General features: G+C 33.0%; 2 protein-coding genes across 2 annotated transcripts; one reads left to right on the top strand and one right to left on the bottom strand.

The window, feature by feature from the left end:
* Positions 1–1,046: 1,046 nt before the first annotated feature.
* Positions 1,047–3,272, bottom strand: LOC111712879 (uncharacterized). Its single transcript, XM_023487630.1, has 3 exons — positions 3,195–3,272; positions 2,126–2,206; positions 1,047–1,702 (listed from the first exon to the last, which is right to left on the bottom strand). The coding sequence occupies exons 1-3, from the start codon at positions 3,253–3,255 to the stop codon at positions 1,197–1,199; spliced, it is 648 nt and encodes a 215-aa protein (XP_023343398.1). The 5' UTR covers positions 3,256–3,272; the 3' UTR covers positions 1,047–1,196.
* A 6,409-nt stretch (positions 3,273–9,681) lies between these two features.
* Positions 9,682–12,264, top strand: LOC111712882 (spidroin-1). The gene is made up of 2 exons (XM_023487634.1): positions 9,682–9,714; positions 10,547–12,264. The coding sequence occupies exons 1-2, from the start codon at positions 9,693–9,695 to the stop codon at positions 12,076–12,078; spliced, it is 1,554 nt and encodes a 517-aa protein (XP_023343402.1). The 5' UTR covers positions 9,682–9,692; the 3' UTR covers positions 12,079–12,264.
* Positions 12,265–24,175: the final 11,911 nt, after the last annotated feature.

Consider the following 24,175-nt stretch of genomic DNA (forward strand, 5'->3'; position numbering starts at 1 on the left):
CCCCCCCCCCCCCTAAGTTTTCAATTGTGTTAATATTTCTGTGCTTTGTGCTTTCAAAAGTGCTAGAGATTTTAAGAATTTGGTTCAGGTTGGACAGATTTGTTTATCTTTTTTATTTGCACAAAATTTGCAGTCCACATTTCGGACATTCCAGCAGTACCAGGTGTCAGGTGAATTTTGCGATTTTACGAATCCAATTACCTTGCATGTACTATTCTTTATCTCACCTTCAAGCAAAATTAGCAGAAAAAAAGCATTGTTTCTAAAAACTCGACATTTTTATGTGAGTAATAATTATGTATTTAAAATAGAGAATTAGAGGAAATTTGTGATTTTAAGAATTTGAAAGCAGTAGGGACTAGGGAGACGAATGCTGCAAATTTTTGAAACATCAAAAACGATTTAACTCCCATGTTTTATGGTACGCCCTTTATTATTTTCGATATCATTCTTCATCGTATTGTGTTGATGTTTTCGACCTATATCAAAGTTGACTAATAAGGTTTGATGAGGTTTATGGCAATTTATGGCAAGTTACTGTCACTGAATTCACTCAAATTTTGATTGCGATTTGCATTTGATTTGGTAACCCTATCCCGGTTGGCCTATTTTTGTCAAATATAGATGGAGGGGGGGGGGGGGATTCCCCCCCCCACCACACCCCATCCTATGATTTTTCCCTTAGAGTTGAGATAGGGTAGTGTGATACATGTCCATAGTCTAACTTTTCAAGGCCAGCTCATTACAAAAAATTATACCTTTTTCAGAAAAATATATACCATTCTTAAAATTTACCACCATTTGCATTTAGACTTTATTTCTTTTCATCTATTTCTACCACTATATGTCTTCTCTAGTTTAAATTGTAAAAGCACGATGAAAAGGTTTTGTTAAATTGATTTTAAAATAAATCCGCCTCGTTTTCTTTGTAATGCGCCCTGGGACAACAAGATTGGTTTACAGCTGTTAAAATCTATAAAAATGTCTACTTTTTAACTTTCTTTATGAACTTATATACTACAAATATTTATAATGACAAATTAACAATTAAATCAATTTTTGGTTTATTTTTATAATTTAATTAATTAAATATGAATACATATTGTAGACTAGACACATTATTCTAAATGAAGTATATGAAGACAACATTTTGTTTAATAGTGTAAAATTCTTCCTGTTCAAAGTTCAGAATCAAGTTATTTTCCAAAAGAGCGTCTTCCATTTCGAGAGGACCTAACTCCATTCCTTTGGCCTCTGCCTCCATTTCTTGAGGATCTTCCACCATTTTGTCTTCCATTGCCTGAGAGACGCCTTCCAGTTCTAGTTTGAGCAGTGTTTTCAGCAGATTGTTGCGGTTTATCGGACTGAAGTCCAACAGCTGATCTTTGATCAATGCCCTGACTTCCACCGTTGGCTTCTCGCTCTGCGGCATACTGATCATTGAGTCCGTAAAATCCTTCAGCTAGGGAACAGTCTACATTAAACCACCAATCACAGACAAATACCTCCTGATTAAATAGAGTTCCGTTGGGACAGACAAAACTGTACTTGGTTAGGCCACCAAACCCATTGCTTGCACAAATATGGAACGCTTGGCATTCGGCTTCGGGATCGGAATAGTAACCGCCATCAACCTTATTGTCACAGAGGAAGGAGGTCTCAGGAGCTTCAATAAATATGGGATAGTCTGATCCAGGGATGCCTAAAAAAAAGAAGAAATATATATACCACGCTTCTCAAGCATTTACTCCTTTTAAAATGAAGTTAGAAACAAGATGCATTTCTAAACAGTATAGTTTATTATCAAGGGCTGACATTTTTTTTGATTGAGATAATAGATAAAACCAAAGGCAAATGCCAAATGCGTTGCCACACTGAATAATGACCCTGTCTTAAAAGTTTATGCACAATTTGTCATGCCTGTCTGGATCTCTGACACCAATTATCACTCATGTTGCATTGTAAGTAAAAATTTCGGTTAGTATTTGCTTCTAATTTACATGTCGATCATTAATTTACAACGGTTGCAATCTCTATCTACATACTCACAAATCCCGTGATGGGGTCCCTGATTGGGTAAGACTCTACCGGAAAGTTGAAACAATTTTATTATATGCTCAAGTACCTGGAATAGATTGTTCCAGACTCCCCTCCTCTCCTCCAACACCACCTTGGCCGTTGACTCCAAGAAGAACAAGAAGAAGAACTAAAACATTAAAAATAATTGACTGGTTTTATTAAAGAGGGGGGGGGGGACTTTTTTTAGAAATCGCTGCAATCATGAGGCCGACCAAAAACAAATTAAACTAGCGATGAAATTTATTGGAAAAATGAAAAAAAATTCTAGCAAATGCCAATATCAGTATAATGGCAAATTTATTCATGGCAAAAGTTTTAATAGTTAGTGTAAGTTTATGGAAATCATAATTTGCTAAGTCTATTAGCAGACCCTTACGGATAAACATGTTGGATGCAGTCATATTTTTGATGATCTTAGATATGCAGTTGTAACCAAAAACAGTTATATTATGTCATATTTGTTAGTACCTTTAATTAAAATATTTGTGTTATTTGTAACAGATTTATTATTAGAAAGTAGCCTGAACATGTTTAACGAAACAATTACAAACTACAAATATTTAATACAGGGTGTCCCAAAAAACATGGGAATTTAGTGACGAATTTGATATCGACTTTGTTATGAATTAGCATTGTAATACCTAATTTCAAAAGCCATAATATTATTATGTCTGCTAGAGTTTATTTTATGAAAAGGGGTAAAAGACTGCAAGGATGTGTCTGTAATGTCTCCGCAAGATGAACAGTGAATACGGACAAGTTTACTCTGTTTGTATACTGTAATTTTCTTCTTTTACTAAGTACACCCTTATGCAGTCAAAACATAAACAAACAAAATGTGAACAAAGCAGACGAAACTCTTATAGATTACAGCTTTCTCAGTAGGTATCACTAAACTAAATTATTTAAAAAGACGATATTGAATTCGTCACTGAATTCCCATGTTTATTGAGACACCATGTATCATCCATAAAAAAAGGAAGACAACAATAATTCCAAGGTTTTGGTTAAATTTAAGTTTTTTCTAAAGGACATCTTAAAGTTTTGAAATAAAGTAACATTTATTTCAGATTGAATTTTTTAGTTTTAGCGAACTTTTGGCAGCCATAACTCACTTGAGAGGGAGATCATTATTATGAATATGAATTTCAACTGAAGATGTTCATGGTTCACCATCTTATATATCCATACTGGATTTACTTCCTTAGAAGTATAGTCTACAATCAGTAACCATATAGTACACACCCCCCCCCCTTATCTGTTGGCCAAATTAGATATACCCTTATATAAATTCATATTCATGTTTTTGCAAAACTTGTTGAGTTGAATCCGCGCAGGATTAAAAACAGTGTTTTTCATTCATTTTGTATTAGCACACCATTGCAAACTTGGTCGACTGCAGGAGAAGGTCAAACTTTTGCGACAAAACTGGGTTTTAAAACTAGTTTGAAAACCCAGTTTTTTAAAAATACTCAATTTTTTTACAACTTTTTGGTGCCAAATTTAGTTGGCACCTAATCTTTAATTTTGGTAAAATTCATTTTTAAATTTGAAGAATTTCTAAGAAAATGAGGTGCAACATTTTTTGATATTTTTAATTTTTGGGGGTGGGTGGGGGAGTCTTTTTTTATCGCATTACTTTTTAAAGTCCCTATTCACAAACCCCTTGTGAAATAAAATGAAAAATCGAATATCACTTATATATGAAATGACGACAATCTTTCAACTGTTTTCCAGTTACCACTGTACATATTCTAGTTTTGTATTCTGCTTATTTTCTGGAACTGAACTTGGATCAGAAGAGATGTTCTGATCCATAAATCCTGTTGGCTCACTCCTCTCCTCTAGATTATAAGGGATGGGCAACGTTTTAATTTTTTTTGCATTTAAAATATTTTTAAAATTACATTATCACTTTTCATAAATCAACCAACATTAAAAGAATGATGTATATTTGGAGCTAAAAAAACTAAAAAATTGCTCCAGTTCACTACATTAATACTATTAAAAATCGATAAACTTTTGATTACATTTAATGAATGAACACAACATGTTTAAGAATCCAAAAAGGAAAACGTCTTAAAATGCGTTAAAAATAAGGTGAACAAAATAAATGAAATGTACTTTTCCACTAAAATATCTTAATTTTCCTTAAAGAGATGATCGAAATGATGCAAAGATATTAATAAATAAAAAAAATCCTGAAACATTAATAATAATTCAAATCGTCCCCAGTTCTCAGTTTTTGTAGGATTCCATTTATTTAAGAATTTATCAATTTGAGAAAATCTGGGAAAAAGTTATAAATCGTCGCAATCTTCATTAATCAGAAACAATTTTCACAAGTAATGGGCACAAGATGAATTTGTTTTTAAAATAAACTTTAAAATAGATGAAGAGGGGAAAATGAATGAAATATAAAGAAGAGTTATGGAAGGAAATGTCTCCGCAAGATGAACAGTGAATACGGACAAGTTTACTCTGTTTGTATACTGCAATTTTCTTGTTTTACTAAGTACAACCTATTGCAGTCAAAGCATAAACAAACAAAATGTGTACATAGCAGACGAAATTCTTACAGATTACAGCTTTCTCTTTAGGTATCACTATACTAAATCAAAGAATTATTTGAAAAGACGATATCGAATTCGTCACTGAATTCCCATGTTTTTTGGGACACCCTGTAGATAACTAGATAGATAGGTATAAGAATATATAGATAGATATATAGATAGATAGATAGATAGATACATAGATAGATAGGCAGATAGATAGATAGGCAGATAGATAGATAAATAGATAGATGCATAGAAGTATATGGGTAGATGAATGGAATGGCTAGTAAAACCTGATTATATAGCCTAGTGCTATGCTGCAGCTATAAAACTAGGATTTAAACGAGAAATTCAATCATAGAAAATGATCCAAGAGGAGTAAACTCTAACAATATATTCTCTATAGAGACTTCTAGAATTTTTATTCTTAGTTAGACAGCTGGTGGTCTGTGGTGGAGGCAACAATTCTAGATTTTAAAATTTTGCCATCAGGTGTCAGAAAACTTCTTTTATGGCTAGCGGTAGCCAGTAGGACTTGGCCGGTGCCTTAACGAGGAAAATAGTTTATTTTAATTTATGAACCAGATTTTCCATTAACGACCATATCCAATGAAAATATGGAAAATATATGGAGACCCCCTCCAATGAGACGTCAATGGGGGTCTCCAATTAAATAGGGTCTCCAATAGCACTACAATTATTATGATTTCTTCTTCTTTGTTTTTATTTTGAAAAAAAAATTCGAATTTTGGAGAAATGTTTTTTTTAAATTTTATAAAAAAAAATTAGTTTTTTAAGCCTTTTTAAGCATTTTAACCCCACTTTTAAAGTTTTTAAATACAAGTACTGCACATTTTGTAAAGAGATTGTTTCCTCTTTTTTCCAAAATTAATATATTATAAAACAGTTAATAATTTAAAGATGCTTACACTTACAGTAAACAGCTGAAATAATCGTATTTTAAGCAACATTGACATCAGAAGGAACACAGCTATTAATTTCCATTTTTTCTCCCATATTCTAACTTATTTATTGCAAAGTCATAAAGTATGTTACGTGTTGTATTTGCAAAACATAAAACATTCAGATTTTGCAACGTATTATTTCAAGCAACATGCAGAAATAGCAACAAAAAGTGTTGAAAACTCGTATGTGCTGAAATTTTGCACGATTCTGTCTCAATTTCATCAAATTTCATGATTGCAAAATTTATTTATCTTTAGTTTGCAGTTTGCAGAATATCCTGTGCCTTGTATACTTTGACCCTATCAAGATTGGGGGGGCAGGNTATCTATATAGGGGGGGGAATAACCCCCTGTGGAGTTCCCTCAATAAATCAAAATCCACTTATTCTAAAATTTATTCACATTTCCAACTTTTGAGTGTAGGACAAATTTTGCAAAAAAAATTTTTTGCAAAAAATTTTTTTTGCATAGGGTAGGGTAAAGTAGAGGATGGTTGAGTGGCATAATTCATTTAACATATCTCAAGAATTTACCAAATAAGATGCCCATAAAACCGGGATTAACGTTATTTTACTAAGCAATATTATATGATGATAAAGATTTATTCACACACAAAGATATTAATACATATATAAATGGTGTAGTTTAAATTTGTTTAAATAAATTTTTTAATATATAGCTTTACAAAAGAAAAAAGAAAAATATGCAAAATTATGCGCAAATAGGCAACATTGATCATTACTCATAACAGAACATATATATATTTATCATTTCAGTTATTACATAATCATCGAATCCTTCAACATATAAATTATTCGTTCTTGTATTTAAAAGTTCTTGTAAAACCGAAACTTTCCATGCATGTTCCAATGGGACATCAAAATATTTCATTTGTTTCTTAACTAACATTTAACTAAGATCAGAAAGATTTATAGAACAATCATTTTGAATAGAAAATAACTTTCTGCCAGAACTAGAATATAAACCTACTATGCTTTAAGGGTGCCTCGCACTCATCTTCTATTTCAATTGTGAACATCTTTTCTTTGTAAACAATGTAAAAAAAACTTTAAAAAAATGTCACGGATTTTACAAAAAAATTTCGTGGATTTTAAAAATTTTCAAAAATCAAATTTTGTTAGAGGGCAAATTTTTGAAGATTCGATCGTCCATAAACCTTCCCTGGGGTCACGCCAGGTCCCACAAAAAATGGGCCCGATCGGTTCAGTCGTTTTGACGTTTATTGGATACAAACAAACACCCAGACACCCAAGCTAAGTTTATATATAGATATAGATATGCAGATTCATGTTGGCACAATTTTTTTGCTACAAAAATATTATTATTGTTATTTTTCTTTTTTAGGTATTCTTGGCTTTTTTGCCTTTAGAAGGCTTTACACAAGTTTACGTTAGTCTTTCCTTTTAAAACTTTATTTTTAGGCGTTTTCTTTTTGGAAATTCTGCAACATTTTTAGTCTGACAGAAAATATAAACGAAGTCAAACACTGTCTTTGCCAGAAGTGTAACAAGAGCAAACTTTTGAAGAATCAAATTTTGAAATATGTTTAAATCTTCTCAGAATTTTTGTGAAATCTACTAAACGCCTGAAAATAAAAAAAATGTTTAAAAAACGATTAATAACAATACCCAACTCTATCCACAAGTACAGAGAGAACCAGAAAACAGTCAAATTCTCTTTTTTTATTAATAAATTATACTAAGAATTTTGTTAGTTGAAACTGATCTAATTAAAAAAAGTGCCCTATACTGTTTACAGTAATGTGAATAGGATTTTTAACAATTACAATTTACAAATTATAGAACCCTAATCCCAACATTTCCACAGCTTCTGGTTCTTACGGATTGTATCTTTTATTCCAGAAAACTCTGGATTAAAGTCGACTTTTTGATTCAAATTAGGACTTGAAACAGTTCAATGAATATGAGGCCCAATAATTGTGAAGTGTAAACAGACCCATTTCACTAGTTTACTATGTTAGCTATTTACTATATGTAACATCATTCAATGCACTTCAGTATTGCTTTAAAATCGTCTTCCTATTCTACTGTTTTCTGGTTATCACTGTATTGTGGATGTTCCTACAGGGTGTCCGTTTAATTCGGACAATTTTTAAACAAATACTTCTCTGTAATTTTTTAGAACTTACAATCTGTGAAAAGATTTGAACAACCGTAATATAAACGTTTTTCAATAAAACAAAATATCCGCAACATGTATTTTAGAAAAAAACACAAATTCAGTTTTCCTATACACCAGTATTTCGATAAAACGTTTCACGCGCAGTTTCACCTTTCTTTGGGAAGGCGGGTTAGACAAATTTTGCACACAGATAGCCAAGGCCAAGAGCTACCTCCTAAAATTCGTCGATACTTCCTTTCGTTGAAGAGTTATTACTTTTTAAAGTCAACCCGGCCAAAATACTTCTAAGAGTTTTAGTCAATTTTCGCACTATAGAGCTAAATTATGCAGTTAAAAATAGCGGTCATTTTTAACTCGTGTCAAAGAAAAACAATAGAATTCAGTTATATAACAAAACGTTCATATTTTGATTACTCAAATTTTTTTACAATTACAAACAATAATAAAGCAATTTGAAAATTGGCAAGATTACAAAACACACTGTAGCTCCAGCATTTGAATTTAAGGTATCCAAAATGACATTCATATTGCTAAAAATATCAATTTTACTATGCTTTAAATGATAGGAATAAATATAAATTTGTATCTATATATAAGTAGATATTATGTTTAGGAACTAGGAACCTTCAGGGCTGAGCAAAGTTCTGCTAAAAAAAATAACGGTTGAAAACGAAAACGCAACGAATGGGTTTTCAAAAATGGCAAATTTCGTTATTTTTTCTGCTAAAATTGGTCTGTTCTTACCTTTGAAAGGCACGGCTACATGACATTTTTTTTAACGGTTGGAACAAAACAGCTAAAAAAAGCTGGAACGTGCCCAGCCCTAGGAACCTTGACCCATAAGTTTGAGAAGATTGCTCCAATTCCCCAGATCTTCGTGCATGGTCTCAAAACAAAAATATTCTGTGTGGTCCAGTAGACCTAGGAAGAGGGAGGAAGGGCAAGGGGGGTACAAATATAGGAAGTGGGATCTGAGCCCCCACCATGGACAAGTATGGAAAAGTATTTTTGTGCATGTAATGGTAAAAAAGACTCAAGGAATGGAAAATCTATGAAACAGCTCCAACAATAAATAAACCTATAAAGCAGCTTTTTTCCAACACATGCCACTCACTATAGACTCAAAGCAGGGCTTTTGTACCTACTGCCTGTGTCCTCAGGCAAACTGCCTGATTGTATAGCCTTTTGGAAAGCCTTGAACAAAAGAAAGGAGATTGTACAATATTTGCGAAGGAATTTTGCATAGATTTTTTCACAGGTGCCTGTAAAGAAAATTTGCACATTTTTGGTTTTCCTTGAATACAAATTTAGTTTGTGAAAATATTGCAAACTTATTTGAATTTGTCGTGTCAAGAGCTTTTCAAAAATGTATTGTAATTCGCACACTTTTTGTTTTTGCAAATTTCTTGATAATTTGGTATTGCAATAAATATTTAGAATTTTGCAAATTTGCAATTTTTTTTTACAAATTTTTAAAGAAGATCCAAAAGGCTTTCCAAAAATGTATCAATTGTTATAGATTTGTATCACAATGAGGAAATAGAGGAGGAGGGTCACTGAGACCCCCCCCCCCCCAAGAATATTTTGAGTAAACCAGCGCGCCTGAAAAGGGTTAATTTTAAAATATTAAATCTAAGCAAACAGTTTCGACAACACATGAAAACTCGAATATAGTTCAGCGAATCAGGGACACTTCATATATTTTGTAAAAAAATGGGGGGGGGGGTATTTGAGAATAAATTAAACATATTGGATTAATGGTTTAGTTGCTAAATTTTAATTTTCTGTTTTTTTGCATTTTATATAAATAATGGAGATTGTAGCCCCTGAGAAAGATTTGCACCACATTTTGCAGAGATGAAGAGAAGATGAGTATAAATTGTAGATATTGAGGGAAACAGATCAGTTCAGGGTTTGCACTTGGATCATCATGATACAATTCATCCTGATCGGTGAGTCCAGTTACCCTACCATCTTATATTGTGTTGACAAAAAACAAAAAATGTTAACTCAATCAATTGATCAATTATAATTTTAGGGTCAGCCTATGATCACATCAAGATCTCAAAATGACTACAGTGGTCGGTGTTTATATCAATACAATGAAGACGACTTTTTATTAATAATGATTTGATCCCTGACAAGCGTTTTTTCAAATTGGAAGTTTACATGTAATAATTGGCAACTTCCTTTTGTTTGCATGTTTATGTGTTTTTGCTGTTTGAAAATTAGAAAGCAAACATAAAATTAAAATAGAAAGCCGCCTTCATTGTATTGATATATACGACGACGACTGTGTACACAGTTGGAATTAAAATAATATTGATCTTGGTGAAGACTTAAGTTAATAATCCTTGATTTCAGTATAGAAAGAAGTAGTAGCTTTACATTACATTTGATTGGTTGATTGATTGATTAATTGGATGAATTCATTAAAGATTAGAATGTATATTACCAAACGCCCAAAAGATGAAATATCAAAGATTATTACCCATAATAGTTTATAGAACTTATCACTAACATTTGTTTTGATTTCATCGCTTAGCTTTATAAATTCTTAACGGCGTCACTGTTGCTTACAAAAACCAATGGTAATGGTGACAACGATGACAATGAATATGGAACAATTAGCAATTGAATCATTCAAAACAGGTTTGAAAGAACCCTATCATAGACATCCCCCTAAATCGTGTTTATTAGTTTTTCTTATAAAAATTCTAACATAGTGTATATTAATAGTTTCAAAAACATTTTTCTTTAGTTTTCTTTAAATATTTTCTACAGGTCTGGCTGCTCTTACTTGCGGAGCTGCCGGTCAGAGTCAATATAGACCTAGTGGTGGTAGCTCTGGTGGAGGATTTGGAGGTAGCTCCGGAGGATCTGGAGGAAGTATCGGAGGGGTTGGAAGTAGCAGTGGAGGATTTGGAAGTAGCAGTGGAGGATTTGGAGGTAGCACTGGAGGATTTGTAGGTGGTTCAGGTGGATTTGGAGGAATTTCTGGTGGATTAGGTGGTGATAATAGTGGCATTGCTGGAAGTGCTAGCAATACATTTGGCAGTGGAAGCAACAGTTTTTCTGCCTCTTTTGGATCTCAGGAAGGACTTGGTGGATTTGGAGATTCCTTTGATACCAGTAATGGTGGATCAGGGTTTGATGACGGTAGATCTGGATCCCTTGAGGATGCAATTCCTGGTGTTCCTGGAGATGATTACCCAATCTTCTCTGAAGTCCCTGAGACCTCCTTCTTGTGTGATGGTCAGGTGGATGGTGGATACTATGCTGATCCTGAATCAGAATGCCAGGCTTTCCATATCTGCGCCGACAATGGTCAGGGTGGACTAACTAAGTACAGTTTCCTCTGCCCTAATGGAACCCTCTTCCAACAGCAGTATTTTGTCTGTGACTGGTGGTTCAATGTTGACTGTTCTCTAGCAGAGAGCTTGTATGGTAGAAATCTAGAAGTGGCTGAAGCCCGAAAAGCTGCTAGCTTAGGGGTTGGATTTGCCTTGAATCAAGAGGCTCCAGGATCTCAATTCAATGAAGTTGCTCTTAGTGCTCAAGGAAATCAGAGAGCTGGGGGCAATAACAGGAATCAGGCACAGCAAGGAAACCAAAACAGAGGAAATCAAAACAGGAATCAGGGAAGCCAGAGCATAGTTCAGACACAGAATGGTAGACAGACTCAAGAAGGAAAACAGAAAGGAAACAATGCATCATCATTGAGGAATAAATCTGGTTCATCTAAAGGACCTTCAGGCTCAAGACAAACCCAAGTAGCATCTGCATCTGGTTCACAGCAATCATTTTCTTCTGCATCAGCTGGAAACAGAGGAAATCAAGCAGCATCCAGAGGATCCCAAGGAAGCTCTAGACGGAATCAAGCAATAGGGGGTTATGTGAGCAACCAAGGGGAGAATGGAGGCAATCAAGGAAGTTTTGGAGGAAATCAAGGAGGTTTAGGAGGCAGTCAAATAAGTGTGTTAGGGATTCAAGGAGGGTTTGGGAGCAGTCAAGGAGTTTATGGAGGAAATCAAGGTGGTTTTGGAGGCATCCAAAACGGGGTTTCAATTGGTAACCAAGGCACATTTGGGGGAAATCAATTTGATATTGGGGTGGAGCAAGCTGTAGCTGGGTATGGTGCTCCTGTAGGAGCTAATGTCAATTCTGGAACTAGCTTCAACAGTTTTAATGCTGAGTTTGAAAGTCTTGGCACCTACGCCAGGAATACACGTGATCTAGAAATAGAACCTGAAACTGTCAAAGATGAAACCCCCAGAGATGAAATAGAATCATTTGAAGAGGAACAAGTTGAATAATTTCTATTTTCAATTTGTACCAACATTCATTTTCTATTCAAATCTAGCTCGAAGATCAAAGAAACTGCTCAGTGCTCATCGCTAAACTTGTTAATTATATTTATAACTTTAATTTGTCCATGTTTGTTATATAATTTTAAAATGGTATTTGTTATATGTTGCTGACAAATAAATGTTTGCAATTTACCCTATTAATCAAACGACCAAATCTTAAAAACTTGTTTTTGGAAGACCAAACTCTTAAAACTAGAACTAGAACTAGAACTAGTACTAGAACTAGAACTAGAACTAGAACTTGAACTAGAACTAGAACTAGAACTAGAACTAGAACTAGAACTAGAACTAGAACTAGATTTAAAACTAGAATTAAAACTAGAACTAGAACTAGAACTATATCTAGAACTTATACTAGAAATAGAACTAGAACTGGAAATAGAAGTAGAACTAGAACTTGAACTAGAACAAGAAATAAAACTAGGACTAGAACTAGACCTAGAACTAGAACTAGAACTAGAAACTAGAACTAGAAATAGAACTAGAACTAGAACTAGTACATAACTAGAACTAGATCTAAAACTAGAACTAGAACTAGAACTAGAACTAGATCTAGAACTAGAACTAGAACTAGAACTAAAACTAGAACTAGAACTAGAACTAGAACTAGAACTAGAACTAGAACTAGAACTAGATTTAAAACTAGAATTAAAACTAGAACTAGAACTAGAACTATATCTAGAACTTATACTAGAAATAGAACTAGAACTGGAAATAGAAGTAGAACTAGAACTTGAACTAGAACAAGAAATAAAACTAGGACTAGAACTAGACCTAGAACTAGAACTAGAACTAGAAATAGAACTAGAAATAGAACTAGAAATAGAACTTGAACTAGAACTAGAACTAGAACTAGAACTAGAACTAGAACTAGAACTAAAACTAGAGCTAGAACTAGCAGTAGAACTAGAACAAGAAATAGAATCTAGATAAATGAATAACTGTATATGAGTTGTATCCTTCTAATCTAAGTGTACACTGTATACAGATAAAGAGCAGAGCCCTCTTGGGAAATAAAAAGGTATCTCCTGGGAGACTCCTTAGCTCAGCTAACCCTTGACTGAAGAGAAAAGTTTAATGTTAAATGGCGAGGAATAAGATTTTGAAATGAGGAAAACCGTGTGGTTGCCATCTTGGGGGGGGGGGAGCCTCTGTCATATGGGACAGAGAAGAGTTAATCAAAATCTTGGATAAAAATAGCTTGAGTTTGTATTCAGTTTTTTTACTGTACAGTACTGTAGGAATGTTGTGCATTACTGTAGGATTATTGTACATTACTGTAGGAATATTGTACATTACTGAAGGAATATTGTGCATTACTGTAGGAATATTGTACATTACTGTAGGAATATTGTACATTACTGTGGGATTATTGTATATTACTGTAGGATAATTGTACATTACTGTAGGAATATTGTACATTACTATAGGATTATTGTACATTACTGTAGGATAACCATACAGTACTGAAGGAATATTGTACATAACTGTGGGATTATTGTACATTACTGTAGGAATAGTTCATTACTGTAGGAATATTGTACATTACTGTGGGAATATTTTACCTTACTTTAGGATTACTGTGCAGTGCTGTAGGATTACTGTTCGGTACTGTTGTATTACTATATTGTACTATAGGATGACTGTACAGCACCGTAGGATTCCAAAGGATTACTATAAGTACTAAAAGATTACTGTACTATACTGTAGGATTACTATTCAGTACTATAGTATGACTGTACAGTACAGTAAAATTACTGTTTAGTACTGTAAGATTTCTGTACAGTACAGTACTGTGAGACTACTATACAGTACTGCAGTACTGTTTGTAATTAAACTAATGCATATATCTTTACTCAGTACCAATATAGATAATACAATCTTCCTTTATTCTACCCATCAATCACCCCCCCCCCCATACTCTCTATTGGGTTTTTGGTTATTTGAAGCCTCTCCTCCCTCTTATTGGTTCCCTCCCCCCCCCTCCCTCCCTATCTCTCTTCAGGTTGATTTATATATATTTAGGGGATTTTGTTAATGGTTTATCCCAACATTGTTTACTATTTCTTACAGTGCTGATAATGGATTTAAGACATTCTTTTCCCAATCTACTGCACCAGGAGGTTTCCCAGGCTTCTCAGATAATACAATTGGTTTGTTTGTTTGTTTGTATGTCTGTGCAACTCTATCTGCAAGATGTCACCTATATGTATATATATATATATAGATATTAATATGTATAATTTTGGCATGTTTTTTGATTGTTTAAGTATTTACTAATTTATTGACAAATTTTTATTTTTAATTATTTTTTAAATCTTTACATTTTTTAACAATGTATGAATGAAAATGGCGGCAGAAATTTAATTTTTCAAAGGTAATATTGTTTTCCGAAAAAGAGGCCCATGGTTTATGTTAATTTTTTCTTTTTTTGTCATTAGGATTAAAAGTTTCTGTTTAGAAGGTTTTATTTGATGGTTTCTCATATTCTCGTATTTAAACCTATTCTGGTTTCGTTTTTATTTTTAGGCACGGGCAGCCGTAGTACATTTGAATTTCCGAGCCGGGTCAACCTTTCCGGTCCCAGATCGTACTCTATAGACAGCTCTATAGACAGGACTAGCCTGTGCAACAAGGTTGACGCGGACAGACTTTATGCTTCATATAAGCTGAATTTACTTTTGCTAAAGGGACAGATTTACGTGTAGGGATTCCGAACTTTAAATTATTATCCCTATTTCCCCCCCCCCCCTCCCCCCACCTTGAGAACCAAGGTCCTTAATTCTAGTTGAGTGGGGGGGGGGGATATATATCATATATATTATTTGCTAAGTTCTGGTTTTAAAAGAAAAGTTTAATGAAAATAAGAATGACTTGTGAAAATTAGCAAAATTTTATCTAGATTTTACAATTGTAACATGAAATCATTAATATTTGATGAAGTTCGAAACAGAAATGTCATTGTTCTCTAGTCTAAACTAACAAAAAAGAAAAGAAAACAGTTTTCAATAAAATATTGCCAAATATTTGTATTGTGAAATAAAACTGAATATTTGCAAAACAAAATAAAAAATTTTAGAATTAGATTTTTTCAAATCATTCCTGGTAAGGATGAAACAACTTACAAAATTTTTTTTCAATCTATGTTACTTGAGTGTTTTTGAACTTTTCAAAACGACTTCATTTCTTAAGAACACAAAACATTTATGCATTTTTACATGATATTTTACATAATACGTCGAATGAAAGAAAAAATTGCAAGAAAGATTGAAATCTTGTTTCTAATTTTGTTATTGAGGAGCCATGTGTTTCTAATATGTAGACATTCTCTAGTTTTCTTAATCTATTGTCAAATACATATTCTGACATTTTTTACTTAGTGCAACGTGCTTTAATTGGGCTGACGTACTTTCCTAACTCTTGTACGTGGTTTTCTGAATCTGAAGTGCTTGTTGTTAGTCTACCGTGACTGTATTTCTGAATCTGACGTGCTTGTTGTTAGTTTACCGTGACTGTATTTCTGAATCTGACGTGCTTGTTGTTAGTCTACCGTGAATGTATTTCTGAATCTGACGTGCTTGTTGTTAGTCTACCGTGACTGTATTTCTAAATCTGACGTGCTTGTTCTTAGTCTACCGTGTCTGTTTTTCTGAATATGACGTGTTTGTTGTTAGCCTACCGTGACTGTATTTCTGAATCTGACTTGCTTGTTGTTAGTCTATCGTGACTGTATTTCTGAATCTGACGTGTTTGTTGTTAGTCTACCGTGACTATATTTCTGAATCTGACTTGCTTGTTGTTAGTCTACCGTGACTGTATTTCTGAATCTGACGTGCTTTTTGTTAACCAGCGTATCCTGGTTTTCAAGTACCCCAGCGGGGATAGGGTTAAGTCTGCAGCAGCAGGAAACAAGTTTAATAAAGAACTAGAACTAAATGACTTGCAAAAATTAGAAAAATATTTTGGAACAAAGTGATAGAAACATGAAATTATAAATAATTTATAAGGTAAAACAGAAAGCTTGCAAAATGTTTTTATTCCAACCCTATTCTGCCAGGAGGCCATGGGGCCACGGGGGGTCACAGGATTAAAAATGAATCACCCTTTATTTTTAGCCAAAATAAACTGTGATGTAATACATCAATTAAATTTCATTTTTATTGCACACAGCTTGCAAGGAAAGTCATTTGTAAATTTTGCCATTGTTCAACGGTTTAGATTTAAACACGAAAAGCCAAGATGTGATTATTTGTAAATATAACAGTTTGTATTTTCTGTACAGGGAATCATATCGTATTTCTTCTCTGATAATTTGTAAATAAAGATTATATTTCAATCTTTACTCCAAATTAAATTCTAAATTTTAAATGTTAAGCAAAGTCACGATTTAAATTTAAGGTTAGCCTGATATAATTTCGTAAACAATATGAGAAAGAGTTAGAACAACATTACATAAGCAAAATAAATGAACATACATAAAAAATAGACACAATGACATGAAAAAAATCCATGGACAAATTACATAAAAAATAACATGGAAATATATACATAACAAATAGGCGCTTTGACATGAAAAAATTACATGGACAAAAATACATACATTAACTTAAAAACAAATACGTTGACAAAAATATTTGAAAACAAAAATATGTGAATAAAAATACAGGGGAGGGGGTTAACGCCCCCTAATATTTGTTTGTCCTAGCTATATAATTAAGTCCGATCCGTGTTAAAAAAATCTAAAATATACCATACATTTTTAGTGACTAAAGTTACAGATGTAAAAACTACATTTTTTAAAAGCCCTCGAAAAATTGATGTAGAAACATGTGTCACATCAGGATGTTTGTCTAAAACAAAAAAGTTTAGTTTTCAAATTTTTACGACAATTTTTTTCAACCCTCTGTATCACCCAGACTAATCAACTTAACGGTCTTCTTTTTTTTCAACCCTCCCTATCACCTGGACTAATCAAGTTAACGGTCTTCTTTTTGTCAATGAGCCGGCCTTGAAAATTGAACTGTGTATTTCAACCCTATCCCTATACTCTAAGGCTTTTTTTCCAACATTGGTTTATTAGATAGATAATTTTAAGTTAGATTAAACACAAAGCAAATTCCCTGCTAAATGTTGAAAACTCTTAATTCTTCTTCAAGAACTGAACAACTATTACATTTAGTTAAATTAACTGCAAGTTTGTTTAAAACTTTATTTAAAATATTTAAAGTTTTGACAAAGTTAGAACAAATCCATTGTAGAAATATGTTTAGATCAATATGATATATCTATATATATATATGTAAAGTTCTAGTTCTAGTTCTAGTTCTAGTCCTAGTTCTAGTTCTAGTTTTAATTCTAGTTAAAGTTTTTCTTCCAGTTCTAGTTCTAGTTCTACTTTTAGTTCTAGTTCTGGTTCTAGTTCTAGTTCTAGTTCTAGTTCTAGTTCTAGTTCTAGTTCTAGTTCTAGTTCTAGCTCTAGTTTTAATTCTAGTTCAAGTTTTTCTTCCAGTTCTAGTTCTAGTTCTACTTCTAGTTCTAGCTCTAGTTCTAGTTCTAGTTCTAGTTCTAGTTCTAGTTCTATTTCTAGTTCTAGTTCTAGTTCTAGCTCTTGTTCTAATTCTAGTTCTAGTTCTAGTTCTAGTCCTAGGTCTAGTTTTAGTTCTAATTCTAGCTCTTGATCTAGTTCTAGTTCTAGTTCTAGTTCTAGTTCTAGCTCTAGCTCTTGTTCTGGTTTTAGGTTCTAGTTTTAGTTCTAGTTCTAGCTCTTGTTATAGTTCTAGTTCTAGTTCTAGTTCTAGTTCTAGTTCTAGTTCTAGTTCTAGTTCTAGGTCTAGTTCTAGTTCTAGTTTTAGTTCTAGTTCTAGTTCTAGTTCCAGTTCTAGTTCTAGTTCTAGTTCTAGTTCAAGTTCTAGTTCTAGTTCTAGTTCTAGTTCTAGTTCAAGTTCTAGTTCTAGTTCTAGTTCTAGTCTGTGATGATGTTATCCCAGAATAGAATTTATTTTATTTCTGAAAAACTAATTGATGAAAGTTTCAAGCCTGAGGATTTAAAAACAGTTTGTAATGAAACTTTTCCCAAAACATTTTCAAACTATTTAAATTTAATCTTCCTTCTTTAATCACATATTTGCTCAATATAACACAGCTCCCCTCCATCCTTTAGATCTTTCTTTGATTTTTTACAACTAAGAAGTTTGGTTATTTTTTAATCACTTTCTTCTCTTGTAATATAGAACAAGTTGTGTAAGTTAAAACAAATTTTTCATTTTTTTATTTTTGTTTTAGTGTTTGTTTTAAGATTAAACTGAAGGTTTTGTCATCTGTAACAATAGCAATGCTATATTTCTGTTAATTTCAAGAGCAGAGTCCAAAACTAAAGAACGAAAAGTTTTGACTTAAATTTTAAGTTCATGGTTAAATGCCACTTCTGACTTAATTTAAACCTGAACTTTAACCGTGAGGTTAAATATTTAACCCTGTGGTTAAATATTTAACTCGCCGAAATCGACGAGTTAAAATTTAAACACAGGTTTAAATTATCTTGAAATCCTGCATTTTCCCTATTTGTCTATTATTCAATCATCATTCAGCTGCAGCTGAGAAAACGGCATTCAACTTAACGATATATTTAAAAATGAAAACCTTGTTAAAGAAATTTCACGTTTTAGATAAATTAATTTCTGGATGTAAACCCAAAAAACGGTTGTATGTTTTGTTTTCAGTTACGTAAGAACAGCTGATTTAGCGATGGTTATGTAATATTCTCCGTAAATCCTTTTCTCTGATTGGTTCAGATTTTCCCGGGAAATTCAAATTTAAAATTGAGAAAGTTTAATATTTAAATAGCTATTCATTATTTTACAGAACTTTTAACCTCGAACTTAAAATTCGCGCATTCTTTAGTTTTAGACTCTGAAATCTGTAAAATTGTAAATATTTTGTTAATACAAAACAATTTGGCCCTTAAACTTACTTGTTATTGTTATTGTATTTCTACAAAGGCATTGTTCTAACTTTGTCAAAGCTTTAGATATTTATAATAAAGTTTTAAACAAACTTGTTAATTAAGCTGAAGCTAAGTTGTTCAGTTCTTAAAAAAGAAAGAGTTGAAACATTTTCCGGAGAAGTTAGTTCATGTTTAATTCAACTAGCAGTTCTATTCAATGTTTCCAAGAAATAGTTTTAAAGTTAAATTATTTACTCTACATAGTACATTATACATATATTTGTTTAACCATGGTCTAAAGCATAGACTACACACTAGGCAGACGGGTTATCTCCTTTCCCAGGGTGGGCTACGTAGGCATAAGTTGACCTGGCACGACATGCTACGTTTTTACGATAGGTTTTTGAAGTGCCATCTCACGGTCACTTGTTGGACAATCATTCAGGGGTTAAGTTTTACAACTTTTAAAGAAATAATCCAAAGTTAAACATGAAACATAACATTTATGGATTCAGTCTTTTTTTGAAGATTTTGTGTTTCGTATCCAAGGAATCCTTAGATATCCCTGAATACAGATGTTTGCTGATTGGTCGTGTACAGTACTTGTACACTACAGAACATGCTGTGGAAAATATCGCATATTTTAGCTGATAATCGATCTCTGAAACTCTCTTATCACTGGTCTAAAGGGGCCGTAGACGTAAATTCAAGTGACGGCCTCCATTGGTTTCAAAGTTTAGTATTTTATTTATTAAAAGCAGGTTTCAAAAATTAAAATAAAAGTGTTTATTTCCTTGTGTTCATTTATTAGGAATTATTAACGAAATACATTGTTAAACATATTCAAATAGAGCTAATGAAAACTTAAAGATAAAAGGGGATGGGATGGAAAAAGTGGAAATATTTAGAGAATTTGAGAGGGAAAAGAAGTGGAGAAAGTAAGAAAAGAAGTGTGTAGTAAGAAAAAAGTGGGGAAGAAAGAAAAGAAGGGGTGAGGAAGAAAAGAAGCGGGAAGGAAGAAAAGAAGGGGAAAGTAAGAAACAAACGGGAAAAAGAGAAAGAAGAAAATAATTGTAGAATATAAGGGGGCGGAAGTAAAGAAGGGAAAAAGAAGAGAAAGAAAACAAGTTAAGGGAGGAAGAAAAGAAGTTGGAGAGGAAGACAAGAAAGGGACAAAAGAAGTAAAGAAGATGATGAAGAAAAGAAGGAGGGTGAAGAAGAAAAGAAGGAGGGTGAAGAAGAAAAGAAGGAGGAGGAAGAAGAAGTAAAGAAGAAGGAGAAAAAAGAAGAAAAAATGGAGAAGGAAGAGGAAGAGAGGAAGGAAGAGAAAGAAAAAGAAAAGAAGAAGGAGGATGGAAACATAAAGAAGGAGGAGGAAGAAGAAGAAAAGAAGGAGGAGGAAGAAGAAGTAAAGAAGGAGGAGAAAAAAGAAGAAAAAATGGAGAAGGAAGAGGAAGAGAAGAAGGAAGAGAAAGAAGAAGTAAAGAAGGAGGAGGAGGAAGAAGAAGAAATGGAGAAGGAAGAGGAAGAGAGGAAGGAAGAGAAAGAAAAAGAAAAGAGAGGAAGAAGAAGAAAAGAGGGAGAAGGAAGAAGAACAAAAGAAGGAGGAGGAAGAAGAAGAAAAGAAAGAGGAGGAAGAAGAAGAAAAGAAGGAAAAAATAAAAGCAAAAAAAGAAGGGTAGAAGAAAAAGAAGTAGAAAAGAAGGAAAAAATAAGAGGAAGAAAAGAATGGAAGAAGAGGAAGAAGGAAGATGAAAAGTAGGGAAGGAGGAGGAAGGAAATAGCAAAGGAATAAAAGATAAAGGTTTTGTTGAATGTTTCTAACTCAGGATTAAAGGTTGTAGCTCTCCTTCCATAAATATCCCTGTAAATGATTTTGGCAAACTTTCAAACTTTTTCCCCTCCCTTGACCATCAAGAAGTAAATTATACGTTGTTTGGTAAATGTATTTATAGTATACAAGGAATATATCCAGGGTTTGGTAAATATAAACAAGGAATATATCCAGGGTTTGGTAAATATAAATAAGGAATATATCCAGGGATTGGTAAATATAAACAAGCAATATATCCAGGGTTTGGTAAATGTATACAAGGAATATATCCATTTTTTGGTAAATTTAAACGAGGAATATAACCAAGGTTTGGTAAATGTATACAAGGAATATATCCAGGGTTTGGTAAATATAAATATGGAATATATCCAGGGATTGGTAAATATATGCAAGCAATATATCCAGGGTTTGGTAAATGTAAACAAGGAATATATCCATAGTTTGGTAAATGTATACAAGGAATATATCTATGGTTTGGTCAATATAAACGAGGAATATATCCAGGGTTTGGTAAATGTATGCAAGGAATATATCCAGGGTTTGGTAAAAATAAACAAGGAATATATCCAGGGTTTGGTAAATGTATACAAGGAATATATCCAGGGTTTGGTAAATATAAACAAGGAATATATCCAGGGTTTTGGTAAATGTAAGGAATAAATCCAGGGTTTGGTAAATATAAACAAGGAAGATATCCAGAGTTTGGATATAATAACAAGGAATATATCAATGATATGTAAAATTAATCACACTAAACTTACTGATGTCATATTTGTCACTGGTCCGATTTGTAATCTCATGAGGCACAAGTATTAAAATTAAATATTTGCAACTCAAATTTTGCGATTCCTTTTTCATTGCAACCTGATGTTGTACTGTTTGGATATTTCAAACTTTGATTATTTGGTCCAACAGAATCCATAATTTGAAATATCTAAGGTCTATGACATTGGGTTGCAAAGATATAGAGATTGGAAAATCAAAGTTTATGGCAAAGACTTATTTCCATTATCCAGTCACGAGGTGTGTTCAATAGTTTTGCAAACATATTTTTGAGGAACTTCTAGATGTCTCAACTCTTAGTCCTGTAATTTTTTTGAAAAAAATAAATCTTTAGCGGATTATTTTTCAGACCAGTTGATGTCAATCATAAATTTGTTTTAATGTAAGGAGCGTTCTTACGAAAGTATATCATATTCGTTCGTCACAACTAGAAATTTCTAAATAATATTAAACTTGATGCATTAAAGTCTGTGGTAGACCCTCCAAAAGCGATCAAGCGAAAAAGGAAATTGAGTATTAAATGTATTAAAGACTTTTGAGGAATTTTCTGGTTTTGATTTTCGTTTAAGATCCTTTATCAATGGCATCCTTTTGATCCTTCGTCAGGGACTTTGGGACAAGTTTAACCCAGATCTTTGTTCATTTTTCAGTCTTGCTTTACAACTTTGCTTACAACGTAAAATCATTTATAAGGCTGTCTGGCAACCATGCTTCTTGAACCCTTGCTTTTAAATATTTTTGACAATTTTTCGGGTCTTGATGGTCTTTTCTCGCCCGGACATGTCATGAACCTTCAAATTTTTATTTGTTTCTTCTTAGCCCAATTAAACCACCATTAAAGTTCATAAAATCGTTTTTAAAATGCGTCCTGGATCATGTTTTAGGGTTTGGCTTGATTTTAACATCGTCTATTAAAAAACTTTTTTGTGTAACCGAGCCAGCAAAGTGTCCTCTTTCTCTGGTCAATATTCTAGATATTTTTATGCTTTGACGATGAAGCTAATTCACCTTCATAAAACATTCCTTATATCACAACAATCACAACATCACAACAACAATCTACTTGACGCCAACCTGTCCAAAAATGTATTTGGTATAAACATAATGAAAAAAATAAAAAATACAGGGCTAAGAGTTGAAACATTTAGAAGTGCCTCAAAATTTTTTTTTTGCAGAACTTATTAAACACACCAGTCGTACATTAACTTTAAAACATGTTTGTTCTTCTTATACAAACATTTTACTTTTGTTTGATTTGGAATAGCTATGTTATATATAAACCTAAACCAAACTGTATAAAAATGTTTGTTTATGTTAAAACATGATTTCCAGGAGAACTGTGCGGGACAAATAAATGGGCTATCAGTTAGATTTATTTATCCTTTCTACCGGGGTATTTCTTATATATAGTTCAACCCCCCTCCCCATACCTTCCCGTCTTCCTTCCATGGGGCTTAAAGGAACTGTTCGTGTGTTTCAAGTTCTAATCTTCCATTACGAGAATATAACATTTCTGATTTGTAAAGAGGAATGTCCACATTTCCATACAAAGGGTTGGGGGGTGGGTCTGACTTTGATTTTAGAGATTTTTCTCTAATTTTTTGCATGAACTCCTGAATTGGCATTTTCAAAAAATTTGTGTTAGGTCCATGTGGGCGTGGGGTATCAAAAGTCATTAACTAGGCCAATTCAGTACTCTAGAATCATTTCCCCATCTCCATATACCCTTCCCTCACCCTTTCCCAAATTTTCCCTCTTAAAAAGGCCGATAAAGCTTTCTGAGCTTATTACTAGAGATTTATCTCTGATTTTTTGCATGCAGACCTGAATTGGGATCTAGTTTTGAATCAAAAACAAACATGGAGGAAAACAAATTCCCCCCTCATTAGATATGGGAATAAGATATGCCACTATAGTTTCAGTAGAAGAACATATTTCCATTTACTAATATGAATATTAGATGATGAGATAGATAGAATGATAGTTGTTACCGCCATGCAATTTCCATTGGTTCAGATTAGACACCAAACACACGATTGAATCCAGATTGGATCAGGCACTAATGGACTCGGGACACAGGAGTGATGAGAGTCAATTAATAAGATATCACTTGAAAATGGGTTTATATTCCTTTTCACTGTGTTTGTAAACTAAAGTTTTCTTTTATTTTTCTTTCTACTATTTATACTGTTAACTTTAAATAGAATTGAAGTAGTTTCTTCTAAGCATAAAATATACAAGAAAGAGTTCATCATGGATTACAGGATGATATAAATAAAGTTAACAGCCAGTCAGTCAAAGATGCACTAAATAAAATGAAAGCAATGAAAAGTGATGCATTATTTGACTTCAGCTCTGACTGCTTAATTAATGCATCAAACAAGTTAATAGATCATGTGACCAACCTATTTAAATGGTTTTTGGCTACAGGCAAAATTCCTGCTTTTTTACTACTGTGCACATTAGTGCCCATAGTGAAGGAC

Source organism: Eurytemora carolleeae, unplaced genomic scaffold, assembly GCF_000591075.1.
Source record: "Eurytemora carolleeae unplaced genomic scaffold, Eaff_2.0 scaffold1344, whole genome shotgun sequence".
In the NCBI taxonomy this organism is placed as follows: domain Eukaryota; kingdom Metazoa; phylum Arthropoda; class Copepoda; order Calanoida; family Temoridae; genus Eurytemora; species Eurytemora carolleeae.